General features: G+C 36.5%; 1 protein-coding gene across 5 annotated transcripts; it reads right to left on the bottom strand.

Moving 5' to 3' along the window:
* Positions 1–441: 441 nt before the first annotated feature.
* Positions 442–24243, bottom strand: LOC132545893 (carbohydrate sulfotransferase 15-like). Of its 5 annotated transcripts, XM_060209570.1 has the most exons (9): positions 19584–19623; positions 18822–19290; positions 11745–12120; positions 11010–11328; positions 9425–9556; positions 8975–9131; positions 5168–5324; positions 4732–4879; positions 442–3473 (listed from the first exon to the last, which is right to left on the bottom strand). In XM_060209570.1, exons 3-9 carry the CDS (start codon positions 12060–12062, stop codon positions 2842–2844), a joined length of 1863 nt encoding a protein of 620 aa, XP_060065553.1. In that variant the 5' UTR covers positions 12063–12120; positions 18822–19290; positions 19584–19623; the 3' UTR covers positions 442–2841. The 5 variants fall into 5 exon arrangements, with proteins under 5 accessions (XP_060065553.1, XP_060065554.1, XP_060065552.1 ...); XM_060209571.1 differs by lacking the exons at positions 18822–19290; positions 19584–19623 and adding an exon at positions 24137–24243; XM_060209569.1 differs by lacking the exons at positions 18822–19290; positions 19584–19623 and adding an exon at positions 20611–20880.
* Positions 24244–24716: the final 473 nt, after the last annotated feature.

The following is a 24716-nucleotide window of genomic DNA, read 5'->3' as shown; positions in this document are numbered from 1 at the left end:
GCCATGGCATGTTCCAGGGGTGCAGAGAGTAAGCCCTGGACCATCGAGGGTGTATTTCCTAGAACAAATGAAACAAATCTGGTTTCAACACGATGACCGGTCCTTTTAATCAAGGAATTGGTTCCCTGATAAGTTAAGTGATGAAGTGTCCGACTATATCTGGTGTTAGATCCTTGTATATCCGATGTAACAGGATACACATAGCCATGTATAGTGGTAGCTTTTAATACTTAACGTCTGAAATATTCACCGACATATACATCGTTCATATATCAGTGTCCTTACGTGTATGTATAGAAGAAAATAACTGGCTGTTACAGTATTTACTTTCCTCACATATTTCTCCAGCATCTCTCTCTATTAGACAGGTACACATGATTTATATCCCGTATTAAATGTGTCTACAAACAACAACAAAATATACAAACAACAACAAAATGATTAGGTAGACCACGATTTATTGACATACATCGTAACACATTTTTCAAATAATGGAAATATTCTAAAATGTCCAATGAGTATTTCAGAATATTTTTCCATGGAGGCTCATAGTATAGTGTAATGTAGCTCTACACCGGGGTTTTCATTGAAACATTTCACATTCTGCATAAAAGATATTTCTTAAAATACCTGACAGGTGTAAAACAGAAATATTTAATTAACATTGTAACCACAGTAGTATTATTAGAACTCAAACGAATTACTTATCATTCGGTGTATCAGTCAGCTGGTGTTCCAAAAAGGTATAAAGCTCGTGAGTTTGGACTATTCAAAAAGGTATAAAGCTCGTGAGTTTGGACTATTCAAAAAGGTATAAAGCTCGTGAGTTTGGACTATGTCCTATGTTAGTATTTACTTCCTGTTGATGACGTACTGTCAACGTATTCAAACGCTTTGACATCTAATAAAAGTAAAGCATATATGCATTTTTTCGTAAAATATTGCAAGATGTCTGAACGTTACCTTTAATTGCACATTATTATCAACAAAACATAGACCATCACCTTAAAAAACAAACATGGATACTAAAACGTATCGACGTGAAATAAAAACAGTCTAATGACAAGGCGGGAAGAGATTCTCATGTAAGTGTCACACGTATCAAAAATACAAACCATGAGGGATGCCTTTAGATTTATATGTAATGATGGAGAGTTCCGAACGTTCCACAAGCGACTTGGTCAGAATTGGTATCCAATACAACTAGCATATTTTAGTAAAATAAAACATACTGTATTTTATCATGTGACTAGTTGTACTGACCCAAGCTAGAAGCGGTGGTATATATATATATATAGTAACCGAATGTGTGCACGTCAACTTAGGAATGCAGTCATCACATATGCATTGCACGTTTGAGCAGATGAAAGCAAGCCGTTTCGGAAAACTAAATATTAGCCTATGAATATATCGTTAATACACGCCTGAACATTCGAGACTTCTGGTTTTGGGAGTTGTCTTTCCTAACACTTACTATCACAATGAGAAGAAAGACAACTCTTGACCTTTTGGACTTACTTAAATATTCACTTTATACTTCTAAAACTCCAAACGAATTAAAAGAGGAGCGAGTGCGCTCTTGGAGTAAATTGGATTACTTACTTTGTAAAATAAGACAAATTTACGTGTAACAGCTAAATATGGAATATCGTGTATGATGAAAAATACACATTTGATTGTTATTTTAGAAAAAAAAAAATGTTTTCAATCTCGTTTTGGAACATTCTTTCGGAACGAAATAGAGAATTACCGGACATTATTCAACACCACACTACGGCTAATGAGCAAATCATATTAAAACTATAATGCTTTAAAATATGCATTCATTTAAACAACCTCAAAATTTAATACGATGAGCAAATATAATCAAAATCATGGTGCAAAATCCTAGTGAGAAGATAAAAACACAAACAATAAATAAATACATAGGTAAATATGATAATGTTTTCAGGCAATATGAACAGGTGCCTGGATACGATAAATTGGCAAGAAACAAATTACTGAAGCCAAGTGTATATTGCATGCAATACCTTGAATTGTTTGTCATGGTTTTAGTTTCCTAGCGAGTACTAGAAAGCAGAGGATGGCAAAGCCTTTCCGGCTGTTGACTTTTGTTGACTATGGGTCATGTACATCTGATGATGCGAGTACTACCAGACGCCACTTAAATCATATTTTGTCAAGTATGGTCAATTGTTGTCTTTCACATAACTGGTGTTAACAAAGCATGCGTGAATCGTCTTGTATCTACTAGACGCTAATTAGATCCCGCATCTACTTGTGTGTAATTACAAGGCGACAACAAGTCATACATGTCTCCTACCTACCATAATCGAAACATACTACTAAAAAAGACCACAAATCCTTTACATACCATCTATCCATTGTCTTTAACCTGGCGCCAACAAACCATACTACTGTCACGTGGCTAACACACGTAAGCTTAGTAAACACAGTTTGACTGTATTAGGTCAACTTCCGAATCGTGAAATCCTCACTAATTCACGACACATGACAACGGCGCATTCTTTCCTACACGATCAAAGCGAATATCGTTTTAACGAAAATTATACCCCAAGTAAAAATATGGCTTCGAAAGCCGGGGTACTGTTAGTTCTTACGATTGTGTCTATAAAAGAAGCTTGTATAAAAATCATTTTGGTTATGTCATTATGGAAGACATGATTATTGGTCCAATTCCGCTTCATCCATATTGGATTGAAAGCACCTTAAGTTACTTACAAAGTATTACAAGTACATATAAACAGTTCACACAAATATTGCTTGGTCCACTTGAAGCGATATCACAGCATGCTCTTTTCTTATGTTATCACTCAGAAATTATTTGTATCCCGAGTAATAATATTCCGAATTTGATTTTGCCTTTTTTATGGCGGACATTACACGATTATATGTGACAGTGTCCTCAATCCTGTCGCCACCCTCCTCCTCTCCCTGTTTTGTTGATCTTATATTCTCGCTACGATCATCCTGTTCATCATTATTTTTCTTGGATGTAGCCGAATGTTGTTTCCCATGCCTTGGCGAATTAGTGTCATCATCTGCTGGCTCATTATCGTCAAGCGATTGATCAGTCTCATCACGTGCGTGGTCAGTATCATCACGTGATGGATCAGTGTGATCACGTGATTTGTCACTGTCGTCTTTAGTTTTACTCTTGTAATTTGTTTTCACATGTGCTTTTGATATTTCATCTTCCGTTTCATTATCCTCCACTTCCTCCTCCGTTTCATTATCCTCCTTCTCCGTTTCGTCCGACTTTCCTCCTGATGACCAGAGAAATCTGTCGTCCCCAAGTAGAGCGGCTAGTTCTAGATTGTATGGTTCATAAAACTCCTGTAACAGTTGTTTAGTCTTGTCAAGCATTTGTCCAACTCGTTTGTCTTTATTCTTTCTTCCATTGGCAATTGGGACGTGGATAACGTGATTAAATTCTGTATCGGTTAGTTTGCCTGAAACAAACAAAATGGTATTCAGTTATCAGTAATGATTCTGAATATTCAACCTACCAGACCAATACGCTGCTGTGTAAACTCCGCCTTATTCTAATTCTATATGTTACTTTAAAGTATTAGAGTTGTTCACACACTAATCTTTATACACATATTTATATTTCATCATATGAAGTGACGTCACGCCACCTTCTGTAACACTTATATTACTGACATGTCCATCTGTAGCATTTTACAGTATTTATAAGTAGTCTCTATGATGACCCAATCAAAACAGAATGTAAATCCACAGATAGTGATGAGCCTCGACTGTATACTTTATCAGTCTCGTGACACGATTAGAGAGATTGGTAACTGTTACTATACTGATCGAGATATCCCACTAAGAGTGATCTGAATCGACAAATGATTGTGTGTGTGGTTTTTGTTTTTTTGTTTGTTGTTGTTATATGACTTACCATATATCATCAAACATTGTCCTTAAATAGTCAAATTGAGGTTAGTTGGGCAGATATCTGGCGGGAAATCAAAGCAGTTTCATAAACACCTCCAAATGATATGTACGGGATTCAACTTCAATGAAGTTTTAGAATGATCAATTACTGATTTAGTTGAATACTCTTTCTAATCTCTGCGTTTTTCTGTTGAACATTGAAGGTCAGATTTTAAACACATTCTTAATGAAGCCATTTCCGCTTGAGGAAATGGAGTCGTGGTGCAAATGTTCAACATCTTCAAAAGACGAGACAACATGTTCCAAAAATATCCTTTTGTGTATATCGATATCATTTAGGCATTGCACTGGGAATGTTGAATCTGCGCTGCACTTATTGAGAGTATTACACAAGAAACAGAAATAGCCCTTACATAAGTCAGTACATAACATCAAAGTTGAATAGCGTACGTGTCATGTGAAGCTGTTTGATAAGCTTATTTACAGGCATTCAGTGTTTGATTTCGCTGCCACACTACTGTCTGACTAACTGACAATTTAACGATGTTTCATTAAATCTGGCGACAGTTTGACGTCAAAATATTCAGTGAATTATACATTAAGTATATCAAAGAAAAGAGAAATAATCTATCTGTTGATTCAGACTCCCCATCACCCAACCCCCACCCCCAACTCCCAGCGAGATATCATGAACAATTAAGTGAAAATCGCAAATTTCCGATAATTGGGTTGTTTTGGCAGGCGGATGATCCCATTGGTTGACAGACAAGGCTAATACCAGTGGCTAATCCTTAAATAACTTACGCAATTTCAGGAAGTTGAACACTTTCTTTATAACACCGGCAAGGTCTTTAGAATAATCCTCCAGACGTAAAATCAACAGCTGTTCACGTGGAAATACTTTCAGCCAGTCTCTAAGGTAGATTACGTATAGCCCAACCCTTAGTCTGGTCTGTAAACAAAAATAAATTACTGTCTAAGTAGGTATGTGTTTTCCTCGGCCATTCTATCTTTTATTTCTTATTTATATTTCGTGCGTGATGTTTATTTATTTTTAGATTCTGATGACGTGAGTTTAGCAAGTGCAATTGCGTTTTAAAGAGTTGAAAAACGACTGCCAGTCTTTTTGATGCATGTTGAAGAACATTTCTCTGGAGAGATTTTTTAGGTTCCACTTTTACTTTTATTAAATTTCCGTTTCATTATGCTACATCATATTTCGACAGCAAGTGGCACTTACGGCTGACTGGAGAGCTACATGTCTGTTGTACACACAGTAGCGCTTACTGTGAGTTTCCGTACAATTCTTGTATACCGCTATACCGTTTACCATCCGCTGATGGAAAGCCTCAGACGATTTCTCTCCCAAATTAAAATACAGATAGTCTGAAAATAACCTGAAATAAAAACATAGCCCGTTTAAATATCCTTAAAGTACGGAAGTCGTAAGATTCACATACAACATTTCTGTCATTATTGTGTGTTCCCAAGATATTATCTAATAAATATCTTTCATTTGTGAATTAAGAGAGCTAACGTATACTAAAACGCTACTAAGTAGCTTCTCTGCTCTATCTTGTCCGTCTAATAATTATGAACTATTACAGATTATACATATATAAACTGTACATGCCACATGACTACTTGTGAAGATACATATTATGTTGGAGATGAAGTTATTTCCCTTTACAGAGTGGATCAGCGTATACTCGAGCAACAGACTTGACGTATAACAGTACACAAGGAGCCACCTGTTTCGTATGGATTAATCACAACAGTATACATTTCAAAAGTGCCGTTTTCTGACGTTTACCTTCTGTCTTGTATAATATGTGCTTATAACCACATTATATAAAGCGTTAGGTCACACGTGTAGTCTAAAGGCTGACTGCAGGGAGCGCGTGCTTTAGTAATCAAATCAAGACTTGCTCCTAAAGAGTATAAATTAAAGACTCTGTCAAGTTACAGCAGCAATCATCGCCGTAACACGGAGTCACAATAACGAAGTATTATGTAATCCCTTCAATTATTAATACACATTTCGTGTCAATGTTGATGGAGTTCTTTTATTTTTGTTGTTTTCTTTCGTCAGCGACATGAACATGGACCCAAATGTCAAACATTTGTGATATATTGTTGTAATATACCTGTCTTTTGATACAGGCGTCTTATCATTTTAATATACCTGTCTATTGATACAGGCGTCTTATTTTAATATACCTGTCTATTGATACACGTGTCTAATTGTTTTGAAATACATTTTTAATGATACAAATGTCTTAATGTTGTAATACATATTGATACATGTACCATTACTCTACGCGATTAAATAAATACAAATACAAGAATGATGATTATTACTCTGTAAAAACATTCATGATTCTTTTCATCGTGTAGTGAAAAAACAACATAATAACATGATCGCAGTGTTCTACATTCTATTTATATATTTGAAAACACTATATATAATCCACGAGGTATTCACAAGAATAGAAAAACATTGGGGTTAACTTGCAATTAAAATGCATTTCTGATGACGACAAAATCAATATATGTTATAAATTGAGGACGTCACTATCAATAATTTGGTGGGCAAATGGAATGCAAATGTCACTGTTCACAATACTTCTGGAACAGATCTGAACACAAAACAGACCTTACTTGCATGATAACAAAGGAACCACTGTATACATATTATCAAATTGTCCCCAGAAGAAATACCAGCTACATGTTTTGTAATCATGGTTCACTAATATTTATATATAGTCTTAGTATTAACAGTTAGTGATAAGGATATGGACCCTCCTCGTGTTTAATACAGAAGTCAAGAAAAAAGCAAAAATTCTCAAACCGTTTCTTTACTGACTTGCCTAATTACATTTCTTAATATTTTTTTTCTGTTAAAACTGATATCCTCGATCTCCTGTCTTATTGTGATGATCCACTGTTGAGAAAAATCTTACAATGGAGTTAACCATAGCACCATTTTATTTGTCGATCTAGTGTGTCCGGTAATGTCAAAATTTACTTCCCGTTGATATGATTCTAATACTATAAATCATATCTCGTCTAACTTGTTACAACATTTACAGTGTAAAAAGCAGATACACGGAAAGACATTATTGATAGATATCGCAGTACAGCGGAAACACGTGAGCCAAAAGACTAGACAGGAACTTAATTTCTAATTAGAATGGCGGAACACGATATATTGTAGAGGGTAATGTGAAGATAGCCCTGCCGAGTTTCATGCCTGCATCGGGCTCTCATCATACGTACTTTATCATTGTTTTATACATACATCAGACAACTTGACAACTTTTGTCTAATACCTAGGCGGCATGCCAGAGTATTACGGTAACCAATAACTGCCAGTGATGCATGTCACTTTAAAAAATACGTTGTTTGTGATCGAGCAACTATATACTTATTAATGTTTTCAATAAACGATGTTTTTATACACCGGTGGGCATGTACTGCAAATTAAGCAGACCATTTTCTCAAACATTGAAAAATGAAATGTATTCTTTGGTGGCGATAACCACACTACTTGTTATAGGATCAAAGGAGGTTTCATCTACAGAAAAGTATAACGTCCGTTGTTAGGAATATATAACTGTGCCCTTCTAATTCAATTAAACACACAAAAGACCAGATGCAATGAAACAGACTTCTTCAACTGAAAAATCCAGGAAACAGAAATCGACAAAGGACTATGTAGGTCTCTGTTTAGAAGTGATACCATGTCAGGTGGAACGCAGACGATTCCGACCGTAAATGTCACGCCACTGTAGACAAAGCAACCCAGTAACATATGGCTACAGACTGAGAAGGTTATGTGAAAAGGTGTCGGCGATCCCATCATGTGTAAACTATCCCGACCGACATGATTCCAGCAGACGTGAGTACCAAACATAACAGGCCGCCAATGCCAGCCGTTCTTATGCTTGGTTCTCTGACTGATGACTTTACGAGGTGTCAACACAACGTAACTGCGAGTTGTTCTCGGACTTTTCCGACAGCTTTGCGTGATGTGTACAGCATTAAAACCGTCAGTTCTGATTTATCGTAAAGATATTTATTTCGTTTAACAATTCAGATTTAAATCTAAAACAATGCCAAAAACTCAGACCACGTAAATTGATCTCTTTAAGTAAAACAACGAAAACTCGATTTAATTTCATCTTTATATTACGTCTTTATGTATTGAAATGTCATAAAGAATTTCTTAAAATAATCAGCGGTCATAAGGCGAACATTTCATATATAAAGTGTTCAGTAATCTTACCACTGACAGCTGTAAAAAACGAAAACTCGATTTAATTTCATCTTTATATTACGTCTTTATGTATTGAAATGTCATAAAGAATTTCTTAAAATAATCAGCGGTCATAAGGCGAACATTTCATATATAAAGTATTCAGTAATCTTACCACTGACAGCTGTTAATTCGTCTGACCACTGTCAGCTGTTCAGTAGTCTTGCCACTATCAGCTGTTAATTCGTCTGACCACTGTCAGCTGTTCATTAGTCTTAACACTGTCAGCTGTTTCTTCATGTCTTACCACTGCCAGCTGTTAGTAATCTTACCACTGTCAGCTGTTAGTAATCTTACCACTGTCAGCTGTTAGTAATCTTACCACTGTCAGCTGTTAGTAATCTTACCACTGTCAGCTGTTTAGTAGTCTTACCACTGTCAGCTGTTTAGTAGTCTTACCACTGTCAACTGTTCAGTAGTCTTACCACTGACAGTTGTTCAGTAGATTTACCACTGGCAATTGTTCATTAGTCTTAAAACTGTCAGCTGTTCAGTATGTATACCTATGTCAGCTGTTCAGTATGTATACCTATGTCAGCTGTTAAGTATGTATACCTATGTCAGTTGTTCAGTATGTATACCTATGTCAGCTGTTCAGTATGTATAATACCTATGTCAGCTGTTCATTCGTGTTACCACTGTCAACTGTTCAGTAGTCTTACCACTATCAGCTGTTCAGTAGTTGTTCATCATTACAAAACATACAAGAACAACAGTGAATATTCTCACCTGTCTATAGGATCACGCAGAAGTAGAATGAGCTTGCTGTTAGGGAGGAGCTTCCTGACATAGTCGGCGTTCGTGTAGATTGGCTCTTCGTGGTACATATTCTCTGGATAATGATACCAGTCATCATTTTCCCAGAATGTCGACACGCTCGCCTCACCTGTACACGTATTAATAACAATCAAGTCATATAATGATTAACACATTAAACAGGTGTCGCATACTTCTATAGCTGGTCCAAGTATTACAAAATATAAAGTATTTTATTGTCGAGTCACACCTTAGTGTTATAAATGATGTTGCATTTTATTGTTGAGTCGTTTTGTAGCATTTTATTGTCCAGGTACATTTAAGTGCTTTAAATTATTTGAAATTTTATTGTCGAGATACATTTAAATGCTAGAAATTATATAGCATCTTAATGTCGAGTAAAACCTAAGTGCTATATATTACCTAGTATTTTATTGTAATATTTTACGTCCTGATCTTCTGTTTCTGGAGACTCCTCTATATGTAGCGCCGCCTCATCAAACATGTCGGTGTATTGCTCGAATGGAATGATATCTGTGAAGTTGACGTTCTTGCCTGCAACGAAAAAAACGAAACCTAGAGTTTTCACGATTATACACTGCGACTATTCCTAAAACGGAACTCAAGTCTTCACAAACGTCCTTTCCAGAAAGAAGAACATTATTTAGAAATACACTGATCATCTTTATAGACAACCAGTCCTATTCACCTTCATAGAATATACCTCAGCCATAATGGTAATGTATTATACATGTGCATATGGTAAGGATAGTTTCAGCAAAGCATTACTGCAGTATTTAAACTGTAGCCCTAACCTAGACCTATCATTTCACCTAATGCTCTCTTAACATTAGTACATGTATATCACCATACAAAATATACACAATCGTTATTTACCTTTGTTTCAAGGCAGTATCGTGAAAATATACACAGTCACAATGTGAACTCTTTTTTTTCTAACCAAGTAAATCTTACCGTATAGCGCCGGTTACATGGGTTAAAGTCTTAGCAACAGTCAATGTAATATGGAGATGGTGCCCAAGGATGCTTCTATAGTGCTATTACACTGAAATGTCATTACCTGGACACGAAAGCATGGCAACGTAACCGATCACATTATAATGAAATCTAATTAGTCATTGTGCATCTCATTTAATGCTATACGAGAAGCAAAATTTGATGTCAAAAGAACTTTTAAGAATGAAATTGGCACGTTTAAAAAAAGCAACATAACGATCCCTTGGCAAGTCGCCTTACGGTCCTCCGTTAGGTAAATCTGGTTCAATGCTTACTGTCTGCCTTCAGAATGGCAGATTTAATGATATAATTCAATTCAGAATGGTTCATTATAGTGTTACATGTAAGAATACTTTATATGCAAAAGGAAAGAAAATCTTACATTTGCATAAAAGTTGTTCATATATTTAAGGAGGTATGTAACTCGTGTTCAGTGCAATATAAAATGAATCCCATTTTGTGTGCTTTTATATTCTTTGTTATTTACAGTTGTACCTACAGCAGCCAAAGTTGAGCCTAAAACTTGGTGTTTTGCTGTGGACTTATTTCGTGACAGTCATAATTGACGTCGTTATTTGGAATAAGTGTCAAGACAAGGTTACGTTCTATTTCGGATTAGAAAGATATTTGCTAGGGAGTCGAGGAAAGTTCTCTACAAAATATCAAGGAGTACCTGTCATTCACAATTTTTTCTATAAATAAAATAGGAAATGAAATAAACGTATGAAAATGATTGTTTCCTATTATACATATTCTAATGATTGTTGGTAAATATACAGAAATATATCATTATTCTTTTTAAAATGATTCCGACACCACCAAAATAAAGATGAAATTTCAAGATTTTTGCCGTCAGATATTCATGCATCCTTAAGTAAACGTATTTGCGCGCTTTAATTTATAACGCTGCATACTTTACCATTTTCGTAAATTCAAAATGAACGTTGTTAAAATAGTTCTGTCTGTAACGGGAAGAGTTGAAGTCACTTACCTTGTCTGTTCCTGCTCCACCAATGAAGCTCCTTTATTGGGGGAGCAAACGCATCCTTGTGTCTCATGATTCGCCAGAAGAGATCTGTACTTCCACACTTGGGCTGGCCAATCACTTGAAAGTATGGTAGACAACGTAAACGCTGGGCAGTGTATGGGGTGGCTGATAACCGTTTTGACCATTCACTAATTAGATCTAGTGACTTGCGCCTCGCCGAGCGAGACACAACTAAATATTTATTGTTCTTGTAGACATCCGATCCATATAAACGTTCATACCAGCAAGGATTTTTAAAATTGGGCAAAAAATTCGGTTTTTCCTGAAAGAATAAAATAGGTGCGATGTTCTTCAAAATGCAAGGTGCCTGTAAATGACGTTTAGTGAACCAGGGCAAACATTGGAATGGAATTCAAACAAAAATAATTGGTTAGTTATTGTCAGTCTACAGAGATATTGACGGTCAGTCACATATGAGGAGAAGGAACTTTCCCTACTTTAAAAGACAATGTGTAGGTTTACTAAATATGAATTGTTGAAATATTATTTAAAATACGACATAAATTGAAGAGATCTTTTTATTATGTTTTATCCTAGAGAGAAGTAAAAATACTTTACTATTTAGTGAAATGAAAAATAATTTGGCCCCAAGCAACGTCAGCTATCAAAGATTTTTATTTTATTATGATGTAAATTTTATTTTTCATTTCTTTATCATCATTTAAGCTCGCTACTTACTTTATGTAGAAGATCCAGATCAGGGTTTACCCACACTGATAATTGTGTAAAATTCGAATTATTCTCAGCACTTTTGTTCAAGTACCCCTGTGCCATTCCACTTTCGGCGCCGATTCCATACATGGTGTGTATCGCATATTTGCGGTGAGCTCGATATTTCGGTGTCGCTGTATGGTGATTGTATGAGGACAAAGATAACATCATATAAAACATCACCATAGCAACCACCACGAACAGCACGTAGAGCGTCGTAGTCTTCATTCGACACCATGGTTTCCATTTTGTTAGAGAGGAACTCCGTTTGGGGCCATGGGACATATTCTGGGCTCCTCATTAGCTATACAAGTTTCTATTGGAGTGGCGTTTCACATTTCATCTGTAACATGAGAAACAAGCATCGTTATCAAATGAGGTATTCACGATTACATTGTAACGAAGTTACGCCATCAATGACAGTTTGTCTTTCTGATAATTCTAACCTCCTACTACTCGATTTTTCCATTTCAATCCTTTTTCTTAGCATGGTCTATCGTCATGATTACATCGAAATATAACAGAAAAGGTTAGGAGAAAGATTGGACTGGTCCCTGTCTCTAGATTTTCTCTGTTAAATAAAAAAGGAAATTAAACGTTTAATTTGTAATCCATTTGATACGTCGAAAATAGAGGGAGTCAAGCTTCATAAAGTTGAAGAAAGCAGCTGTGCAAATTTTTCGCCGAAATTGAATCACAAGAACATGAGACAATATTTCTAATGTGAAGATCTGAAAATGAAGTTTGAAGTCACATTGAACCCTCTGGACATGGTTGGTTATGTAAACACTACTAAATTTAGTATTGAGGCTAGTTTCACTTTCATAATAGCCTTTCTTGCGAATTATTGACACATTGTGAACGTCGCTTTAACATGTCTCGTCCACAAATCGATTCGAATCCAAGAACATAGTACAATGAATACAGATACATCGCTTTACATGACTTTCACATCCCCAAGGGCAAACAAAACAACACTGACATACTCTACTAGGAATCATGTATGTGGTGTACACGAGGGCGGGTTGATAAGTTGTGAGACTTGTGTTGAAGGAGTTAATCAGGGATGTCCTTTTACAGCTTTCCTATTCCCTGACTATAAGGCTTTGTACCCGAATACTGGTGTTATTTGGTCAGTTTATGTCGAAGAGGTAGTACTCTACAGTAAACAAGGCAAGTGACTTTTGCAAAATGGACAAAAAAAAAAAAACGGTGAAAGAACATCGATTCATTCTTTGCATAAGAATGTTCTAGCATGTAAGGATATCTATACTGATATGGTAGCAACACTTGGAAATGATGCCCCTTCATATGTTACAGTGGAAAAAGTAGGTGGCGGAATTTGAGCGTTGCAGATAGAGCCTTGGGGATGACGCCCGTCCTGGAAGGCCTGTCACTGTTGCAACCCAAGAAATGGTCAATAAAATTCCCTGATATTGTTATGGCTGACAGGCGAGTTACAGAGAGATATAGCCAGTACAGTTGGGATTTCACAGGAAAGAGTACATTCCATCTATACGAAAGATCTTGCAATGAGAAAACTCTCAACCCAATGATCAGAGGCACACCAGGCGGACTTCGTTGTTTTTAACGATTGTGGTTTTGAACTGATTGAGCATCCTCCTTATTCAGCAGATCTCGCTCCATCAGACTTTCATCTATTTCCAAAATTGATATCACACATGAAAGGAGGACTTTCTGAATGGTCAAGAATAGGACTTCTTTAAGAGTGGCATTCAGACCCTAAAAGTGTATAGAACGTGAAGGGAAAGGATAATGATGAAAAATTAATGCGATATATCCGCCAGAAGTAAAAACCCTTAGATATGAGGATCATAATTTATTAATCAGGCCTCGTTACATGGTGTCTTCAGTAACTACAATCCTGCCCAAACTCAGGGGTATCATTTTTAAAATTTGTTTCATTAAAACCCGATCTTGTCTGTTCTCCTATAGCAATTATTTAATCAAAGTACATTACATCTATAAGACACGTTCTTCTCTCTTCAAGCAAGTGCAATGCAATATTTGAATGGTAAAAGTAATATACTGAGGTTGAGGTGTTGAGATTATAATAGATTAAAGCCCAGGCCAACACTGTTTTCTCTGCCTATCCGCCGTCCACCGTTGGCGCTCCCCTCCCCCCTTCCCCCCACCCCCTCCCTTAACTCAAAGTTCATCCATGATGTAAAATCCTGCCTCCAGCCTCTACCATATGATATTACAGAGGTTATAAAAACAAGAGTTTCCCATTTCTGACAACACTTTACAGCATGACCTTAAACCACGCAATTTCAATGTACAAAATATCAGCTCTGTAACCTTGAACACCCAACAGAATATAATTCAACACTGCATTAACTCAGACAAATATATTATCATTGGTGTAACGGAGCACGTTTGATTTACTCCGGCGCAGCAGCTGAGTCAATACAAGCCACGTTCTCTCATTTACCACATCTCTACTAATTACACTTACGGCAAATTGATAAGTAGAGGTCTTAGCACTAAATAAGAAGTTAAAAAGATCCGAAGAGCTGAGATACAACGCTGGGGGTTGTACAGTGCATGCCCTGTGGTCCAACAAAAAAGTCCTCATTACCAGGAGATTGATGACAGATGTTGATATATAAATCCTTCCTGGTATTTCAACAGGCAGTAAACAAGACCTAAATTCAGCGCTTTACTACCACTAAACGGCAGACAGTGGTAGGGTCGACAAGTGCTAGATAACAACAAACCGAATCAATCAAAGGTTAAGTAATATCTGTCCAAAAATCTCACCCTGAACTGAAGGAATCCGCTTATAAGTGGAACGCAGACCAACATGAATTATCATTTGGATGACACAAATATATACATTTAGGTGTCAAATATCTACAAGTTATCATTGTTTGTGACCTTTACTAGATATGTATCCTCCAAACAAAAGTAGGACCAAGCCGTCACGAGGATGTTATTCCGCAAAGCCTTATAACAAAGCTAGTTATACTTTAGGGCTAAACTTACTGTAGACTGACTGGTTACCATGGTAAACGTCAATTACATAGGTAATACAATCAATTTAATGTTAGCAAGTATCTGGGGATTGACGAGAGTGGCAACCAAACTATTGAATTTCAAGGAAAAACTTTTAAGTTTGTATTTCACATGAAAATCGTAATGCATTGCTATGCTCGATATTCATTGATATTTCGTTCATTCAAAGTCACACAGACTGTTGTGTGACTTCTTTCTGATGGATAGACTGATGATACAGATAAAGAGAATATCAGTTCTCACGGCCTGACGTGCTTCAGGGTATAATATCACGTCATCATGTCGAGCTTTCCCCATCTCTGCATGATACAGACATCAACATGTGTATCACACACACATCGTTAGCAAACCGTGTCGATTTCTGGCACCTAGGACACTGTTCTAGTCCAAATCAGAAATCTGACATACATATGTGTATACTTATCTTGACGTGTAAAATCGAATGTTCGTCCTACCTTAATTTCAAGCAGGTCCTGTCAGTTTGATACTGTAACAAAAGGTAATCTCAATCGTGCGCCCTCCGCCCAAATTCTTGGCAGAATATTCACCAGTTTATGTCCAGTAATAACACAAGTGACATTTTGAAAAATTCTTTTCTTAGTGTGGAAGTGGAGGTGGGGCGAGAGGGGATAGCACACAAACGATATCAATCGGTTCATCAGATCACGAAAAAAGGACGATGTGATTTGCAATACATGTACTTTTTCTTAACTTCACAGGTTTTGACAATCATTGAAAACATTTTCCATCGTTTATCGAAACAGATGTTGGTAAACCCATGTGCAGATATCGGCCATTTGTCGTGGACAACTCCGTAAGCAGCTGACGGACTCATTACAATAAATCCTAAATCGATAAACATTTAATATTATGCTCTTAGATTACCAAACCAAAAAATACTGATTTACGTCGAAATCTAGTCATCATGTCACGTGTATCCAAACAGTCAAACGGAAGTGGGCAGGGCTTGCATTGGACATTGATACCTTAGTTTGTCTTCGAACGACTGAGATTGCAAAATAAAAAGATGGCAATGAGAAAATGTTGTCGGTAGGTTTATAGCTTGGTTAGTCTGTGAGGTATAATACTTAAATGTTGGATATTTATAGTCAGTTATATTTAATCTATAGTTCTCCGCAGAAAATGAGGTTCAAATGTTACCGACCACGCGAGTTTTATCAAAATTGTCAATTCTGTTGTCGTTACAACACAACAAAATCATTTCGTAAAACAAGAATAATAACTCGAATGCCATGTATTGCAATTACAGATTTACGATACACTTTTATTAAGATAGGTAGACTTGAACATAACCCTATTTACATTCTTTGAGTTGGAATTGCTAGAACATTGTATACTACAGGTACAGTAATGAAAGGTAATGATTGAATGACCACCCTTTGACAAGGACGGCAAAACAAGAGGCCGAATGACCTTAATAGTCATCTGATTTACGGTGCTGACAATGTTATTGTAATTTGTTTTGTTGACATGATCTTATCAACAGTAAGATAACTTTGAATGTTCCCCTCCCCGGTGGAAATGTAAGACCCTGGTGTCATGGAATTCATACTTTTGGTAAGGCACCTTATGACTAATTTGTCCCCTGTTGACCTAGTACATAACCCGTGAGTCAGCCAGAATCAATATGTGCATGTCATGAAACTGTCTTCCTATACTGAAAATTCAAACAAAGCTTGAAATATTTCAAACAGGAATTAAATGACTTATGCTCAAAAATGTCTTTTTTGCCATATACATGTACACCATCGTTACATCTAACCCTCCCCAGGGGAAAATGTAAGAGGCTAGGTTAATGAAATTCATAATGTTGACAAACTACCTGAGGTCCTTTCCATCCATGAAGAGTATTTGATTCTATCATAACCTGGTTGTTGAGAAGGACATTTTTAAAATCCGTGTCAATTTGATCCATTTTGGTCCAAACATTGTGGGTTAATATGTGCAGTATGCCAGTTATATTAAAAAATGTAATTTTCTAAATAAACTAGCAAAATCCTCCCGATACATATCATTATGTATATGATGGCAACATTTTGCGTCATTCTATATCAGCCATACTATGATTTACCTGTGTCAGTGAACGTCATTCTATATCAGCCCTAATAAGATTTACCTGTGTCAGTGAACGTCACTCTATATTAGCCATACTAAGATTTACCTGTGTCAGTGAACGTCACTCTATATCAGCCATACTAAGATTTACCTGTGTCAGTGAACGTCACTCTATATTAGCCATACTAAGATTTACCTGTGTCAGTGAACGTCACTCTATATCAGCCATACTAAGATTTACCTGTGTCAGTGAACATCACTCTATATCAGCCATACTAGGATTTACCTGTGTCAGTGAACGTCACTCTATATCAGCCATACTAAGATTTACCTGTGTCACTGAACGTCACTCTATATCGGCCATCTATAATTTATCCGTCAGTGAACGTCACTCTATACCAGCCATAGTAGTTTTACCTGTGTTTATGAACGTACCTAACTCAACATGTACTAAGATTCGTCGAGCTGCTGACGTTTTGTGTTGCGGATGCTGAATGAGTGGTACATCCGTTACGTCAACAATGTGCGTGTGAGATCACCTCCAGTACACTCTCGACACAGTCCGTAATAACTGTGTAACGTTGTGCAGTGCTTGACTTCCTTCTCATTCGTCGTCATAATTACGATTGAAGTTTAACATCAGATGTGAACTTTATGACTGATTTTGATACGGATATTTGAGTATATCTCAGTCAAAGAGTAGTTCCCGCGGTTGATGACATTTGTCTAGTATTACTAAACACCGATAGTCCCAGTAGTATTACACAGGCATGAATCGGGACGAGTGTAAATAAGGCGAGGGTAAGGATTCATGAATCGAGACGAGTGTAAATAAGGTGAGGGTAAGATTACATGACCTCCATCGCTCTATTTTGATATCATTACAAGTTATTTTTATTGAAGTGTAAAAAACTCGATCTCTCATATACCGTTCAAGACTAAGATTTGATCCACTCCCCTCCTTCAGTTAAAGAGTTCAGTGAAGTGTTCTCTCTGCTATATAATTAAAAAACCTAGTGCACATAATTACACATATTAATTGAGATGACGTAACTGTACATCGCGGGTTAATGTCCCGATAAACAAACGACTGTAGCTCCGCCACGTACTCACTTTGAACATTGGAGATGAAAGAGCATCAAATTTAATAGACACATTCAGCGCATGTCTTTTCAGATAAGCAATCTGATCTACTAAGAGAAAAACTTTTTTCTCAAGAAAAAAAATATATTATACTATAAAACAATCTGCATTTCTGCTGCCTGTGTCTTTGATCACCCAATGTCTATGTCATAAAATTGGCAGTTGTATGATTCTAAACATTTCTATAAAAGGAAAAAGTTTTTACAAGGGATATCCGATTTTTTCAAATGAAGGGGATTCATTTACATTGATAGTTTTTTTTCTTTAAGTTACCTAATTCTTCACATCAAGGACACCTGACCTGATAGTTTTAACGAGACCTAACATTGCATTTCGTAACAATGGCGTGAAAAATCACGCCACAGCGGTGACGTCACCAACCATACAAATCAAGTGTGGTTGGGGAGATAGAGGGGACAGTTTCCTGTTACTGTCTTCATTTGGCCCACTTTTTATCAAACCCTGTGAAATATATGGTAAGTATGACCGACAACAATTGCTTTTCATTTGTCTTCATAAAACACATCGAACACTTTGCTTTGTTTTATACCAAAGGGTAACATCCCATATCAATGTTGACATGAATAGTAGTCTGACTGAGAGGCCCTGCATGCCATTCAACATCTCTAGGATGTCAGAGACCAGTACAGGTGACCATTTTAATACCTCAAGTCAAATGAAAAAATACATATATAAACATATATAATACCGCCCCTACATAGTAATGGCATTGATATATACATGTATATGTAGGGTCAGAGGGGAGAACAATTCGTATATACTTACTGGTGTTTGAATACGTCCATACAAACAGCGGATAGTATAGTATCAATACTAATATTTCCAAGAACATTAGTCTCGAAGTTTGTATCCTTGATATCCCAACCGAATTTGTTGAAACATATTGTAATATACCAGACACGTCAGTGTTCCGAGCCGAGTTGTCCTTTCCATTGAAAATACAAACAGTACGGTACCCAACTATCCTCAGGACACAAGTATGTATGGAACGATTAGAGCGATAACAGTATCCACACGGACCTCGTCCTCATTCGTTTTACCACTGATCCGACAGGCAGTAAGTAACACGTGTATATTTACGATAACAAACGGAGGCTCTAATAACACCACTGCAGTCGGACAGTGGAGGAGTGAGGGCAGGGGTCATTGAAAGGTCACTTCTTCAAGAACAGCGGGAGATTTGTACGCGATTGGCCTCGTTAAACCACATACATGGGGATTCACTGCTGCCTGTCTGCAACAATATTTGAACGTCAAGACAAAAATGATGGACTAAAAATAATTAAGTATATTTAAGTATTGACTATAATTAAGTATTAAGATTAGTATTATGCAGTTAAGTTTATCATGAAAGACTGTTCAATATAAACACGTCGCTATGGTGACCACGCGATCAAGATGGTGATGGATGATCATCCTCTTCAAAGATCGTTTTTAAGTAACTGAATAATACTTATAGCATTGACGGCGATTTCATTGATCAATCAATAAAGACAAAATTCTAACTTTTAGACAGACTACACTTACCGTAACGTGTTACATGTACATGACTTTGTGCTTGTTGTCTTGTTGTCTGTATGTGATGGACTGAAAGCCTGCGGTTGGTACAGTAATACACGTCAATTTCACTTTCGCACTAAAATCTCACACAATACGTCATCACGTGATGAGAATTTCCGGTGTTGACTATAAATGTAAATAAACAGTGCGGAGTCCCACGAGAGAAGACCAGACCCTAATCGATTTCCTGTGAGAGATGGGGGGACGTTGGACGGAAAGAGACTACATTGGAGTTTTAAGTTGTTCGGTGCAGCTTTAGGTCCCTGTGGTATAAGCCTGTGTTTCCATATGGATAATATATGGCATTGTAACAACGTTTCCGTGGAAGAGGTTATAGTTATAGTATACTACAACAGTTTACCACACACGCCCCAACTCCACCCCACTCCACCCCACCCCCAGAAACATTCTAAAATGTCCCTATATTTACTGGTTGTAAAATAACATATAGAGACGTGTGGACAGGATGGAAAATCTTAATTGAAATGACATAGTGATAAAACTATTATCAAGCAATATTCTTGGACTCAGCAGTTTTAACCTGTAATTAATACTTTTCAGTGTTTCACTGCTTATACACAAGATTGATTTCAACACTGTATATATGCCCGTCATACTCGATCTATTAGTAAACATCTCTCCGTTTGTTCGCCTATCCCTTTGTAACCTGTCTAGTATGGTTATCGCCAACGGAACCTACACGTGTCCGAGTCTTCGACGAGTCACCAAACCACCGAACTGGAAACATTTCGGCACCAGACATCATTGGTTTATACATACCAACACGTACACTGTCTCACCTTTTTATGATCTTCACGTTATTATCAATCGTAACGGTATCATAATATTTTTATAGAGATAGAAATGACCTGATTGTGTTAAGGTATTTGAATTTGGTCAGCCTTACGTTCTTACTACCTCGGTATATATACAAAAACTTCTCAAAACATATTATACTTCAAGTAACACATATTTCAGACATGCATGCACGTACCTTTGATCGCCGCATTTAATCCTTCCAAGGACGCGGTGTTATACATAGATGCACGTGTCTGGTCGTACAAACCTCGCCAACGAATCACCGTATTTTACATACATTGTAGTCATCAACAAGCTAACCATTGGTTGATCAAACTGACCAAAAGGTTGGGACACCATCCAAAGGACATGTTCAATAAGATCGCAATGCACACGTGCATAAGTACATACATACAGTACTTGAAATCGTTCCCGACTGATATTTGAAAGAATGTTGAAGTGTTATCATTATGGTGCACGCGTTCTGAACGGAGACTGGTAAAACACGCCTACTCATCACCCTGGCAGCATATCTGTACTATCTTAACGTGCTATTGTTAGTAACTGGTGTTGTTTATTGTGTAAGCAATGGTCAAGAACGATTGAATAGACCTTGACCAAATTCTCGTGCAGGGTGTGACCTCTTGGGAAATGCGGGACAGGCCAATTGTTACGTAAAAATCTAAACTGTTCTTGGTACATACACGGACATAGATCTTATACCTAAGTCCGTGATACAAACAATTGGTATCTTATAAGGGCACATGCTTTCCATAAAGGAAATGATGGGTAAATTTCTTTATAGGAAATTGTGGCTAACTTTTTTATAAAGGAAATAGTGGGTGAATTTTCTTTAAAGGAAATCGTGGGTAACTTTCTATAAAGGAAATCGTGGGTAAATTTTCTATAAAGGAAATCGTGGGTAAATTTTCTATAAAGGAAATCGTGGGTAAATTTTCTTTAAAGGAAATTGTGGGCGAATTTGCGTTTAATGAAATCGTGGGTAAAATTTTCTATAAAGGAAATCGTCGGTAAAATTCCTTTAAAGGAAATCGTGGGTGAATTTTCTTTATAGGAAATCGTGGGTAAATTTTCTATAAAGGAAATGGTGGGTAACTATTCCATAAAGGAAATGGTGGGTAAATTTTCTTTAAAGGGAATCGTGGGTAACTTGTCCATAAAGGAAATAGTGGGTAAATTTTCCATAAAGGAAATCGTCGGTAACTTTTCCATAAAGGAAATCGTGGGTAAATTTTCTTCAAAGGAAATCATGAGTGAATTTTCTTTAAAGGAAATCGTGGGTAACTTTCGATAAAGGAAATCGTCGGTAAATTTTCTATAAAGGAAATCGTGGGTAACTTTTCCATAAAGGAAATGGTGGGTAAATTTTCCATAAAGGAAATCGTTGGTAACTTTTCCATAAAGGAAATCGTGGGTAAATTTTCTATAAAGGAAATCGTCGGTAACTTTTCCATAAAGGAAATCGTGGGTAAATTTTCTATAAAGGAAATCGTGGGTAACTTTTCCATAAAGGAAATGGTGGGTAAATTTTCCATAAAGGAAATCGTGGGTATTTTTTCTATAAAGGAAACGATAGGTAAAATATATTGAACAAAAATTTGTTGTCAAAGAAAGAAAGATAAGATTATTATAAACACGGCATTGGATTACAATCAAAGCCAATGGTACAAATTATAAGATTTATAAAAAGGAAAAAACTACTACTACAATGTATGCATGGAAAGAAAACTTGCTTTACAACACACAAACTGGGCAAAAATATATGCCGATATTTATCCAACTTGGCCATTTATAGACCTGTAAAGGATACACTTTCAAACTTTGAAAAATACTCAAGTATTATCTCCGACTGATCGGGTATACTAGTATCATTACATCAACTTGATGGACTTTATCGAAAATGTTATAAGGTTATCGTGGGGTTTGCGATAACCTATTCATGTCTCTCAACACTCATATGTTTGTTTACTTGTACATTGTACTTTGCAACAAGTGTTCTATATATATATGTGTTGTAACCGATTAGCCAAAAAAACACTTAAAATATTAAAAAAAAAACTTGGAACATGACTGTGTTAAAATCCACAGTAGACTGTCCACGTCAAAATCCATGGCGATCACTTGTACATAAACGTCTAGACATGAATTAGTAATTACGCAGATATGATCATAACCAACAAATTTAAATAGGTCTCATATCCAACTACACAATAGACTGTCCAAACATCTTGCTTGCCAACGCTCATTTGTATCTTTTTAGCGTTTCTTGGAAACTCCATTTATGTCATTCGGTGGAACTAGCGGTAGTTATTCAATATTTCTTTATACATCAAATCACAAAACGTCATGGAAATTCATTCTGATAGAACTTATGTTTTTTAATACTATGTTTTACAAATTTGATGCACGTTTCTGCAGTTTACGTGTACATGTAAATATGATTTATGACACTATTATAAACAACTGTATTGTGTTGTGTTGTATTGTATTGTGTTGTTTTGCTGTATTGTATTGAACTGTAATGTGCTGTATTGTGTTGTGTTGTGTTGTGTTGTATTGTATTGTATTGCATTGTATTGAACTGTATTGTGTTGTGTTGTGTTGTGTTGTTAAATTAATACTTCCCAACTCTCACAATTTATAAGTGAATTGCTTCCAGTCTCCTGCACACCAGTTCACCTTTTATGGCTAATTATGAGTTACGTAAACCATGAAAGGGACGGTGTATAGTGTGAGAGCCGTGATGAATGCTCTAATCTTCATTACACTACATATATACTTGTTCACCCGTGCATTCATAACAATGCCATTATTAGACCAGCGACAAAGTTGGTCGCATGAATTTATTTTACACTCTGAGAGCTTTCTGGTATGTCTAGGAGCCATTTTATAGTTAACCAAATACCAATACTCAAATATACCATTCCTTGAAAACTACATTCAGGAAATGTTATCCTCACTCATTTAAGTATTGGGTGAGTATGAATGTTATAGAATTATGCATATCAAAATATTTAACTTAGAATGTACAACTTACAATTTTTCTCCAACATATTTCCCCTTGTATTCAAAGTGTTGTTCCTTGTCTGACACTGGAGTTACGCTTATCCAGCTTCCACATAATTACCCACGATAATTAACCATAAATTATCCATATCATGCTTAGTTGATTTGTAACTAAAAAATCCAAAAATCACGATCACCTTCCGAACCTACAGTTCATACAAATATAAGTGAAATTCACAGAAAAGAGCGAAGAACTAGATTATGGGTACTAACAAGGCGAGATTTTTTTTTACTTCCTATTTGTGTTATTGCGAGGTGAGAAGTACAGGTATGTTCGTCACACGGCACTTGTAACCCCCTCTGTAATAGCCTAGTGTCCGTCAACGCTTTCTTACACATATACTATAACATAATGAAGTTAAATAACTTGGATCGAGTATCAATGACTCCAACTCAACCCTCTCCCCAACATCAATCCAAGTATCAATGGCTCTGCATTAGGAAATCAACTTAAAATGAAGACATGAAATGTCTACAACATAAAAGGCTATCACCGGGTACAGGTATATACTTCCTTTGTTGATCGTCCGATATCGTATGATCTCACACACGTGGTTTACACCTGTACACACAACCACAACACGTACATACAAATATCACGATATATATGTTCAGTTACATAAATATATACTTACGTTCGTGTTCGTCGTCACCGAGTCAAATGTACTAGTAGTGTGAACAAGTTAAATTGTGGTCCGCAAACGTACAGACACGTTTCACTAATAACAAGAAACGGGGTTTACGCAGGTAAAATCTCATTCATGCATTGGGTTCGTAAACACGCCGTACAGCGTCATCGCGCTATAATCCCCGGCTGTTAGCCAATGATTTGTTAGCTTACTATCAAACTATATAATGTATAAACACGGCTAAGCATTGGCTCTATAAACGATCATGTCTAAATGATTTGAAATCTGGTGATCTGGTGAAGTTATTCTCTTCAAACATCCATAAAGGTAAACGTCAGTATATGTTTTTAAACACATGTTGTATCAACTGTTGAATATAGATGTCTTGATATAAATAGTATATATACTATTTCACATGGCATTTATGTATTCCGGTTACAATGACATAGCTTAATCAGACTTAAATCGAGGCAATCAGCCAGGGAGGCATATACATGTATGAGTATCGGCGTCCTAGGTCTGACTGACACAGTGGCGGGGGCAGCTTGTTCGAATACTATAGTAGCATAAGCAATGTAGATGAGAA

Source organism: Ylistrum balloti, unplaced genomic scaffold, assembly GCF_031769215.1.
Source record: "Ylistrum balloti isolate Yb309-2 unplaced genomic scaffold, AGI_CSIRO_Ybal_v1 Utg369862, whole genome shotgun sequence".
Taxonomy (NCBI): domain Eukaryota; kingdom Metazoa; phylum Mollusca; class Bivalvia; order Pectinida; family Pectinidae; genus Ylistrum; species Ylistrum balloti.
Note: the sequence above shows the minus strand (reverse complement) of the source record. Positions and strands in the feature narration are given on the sequence as shown.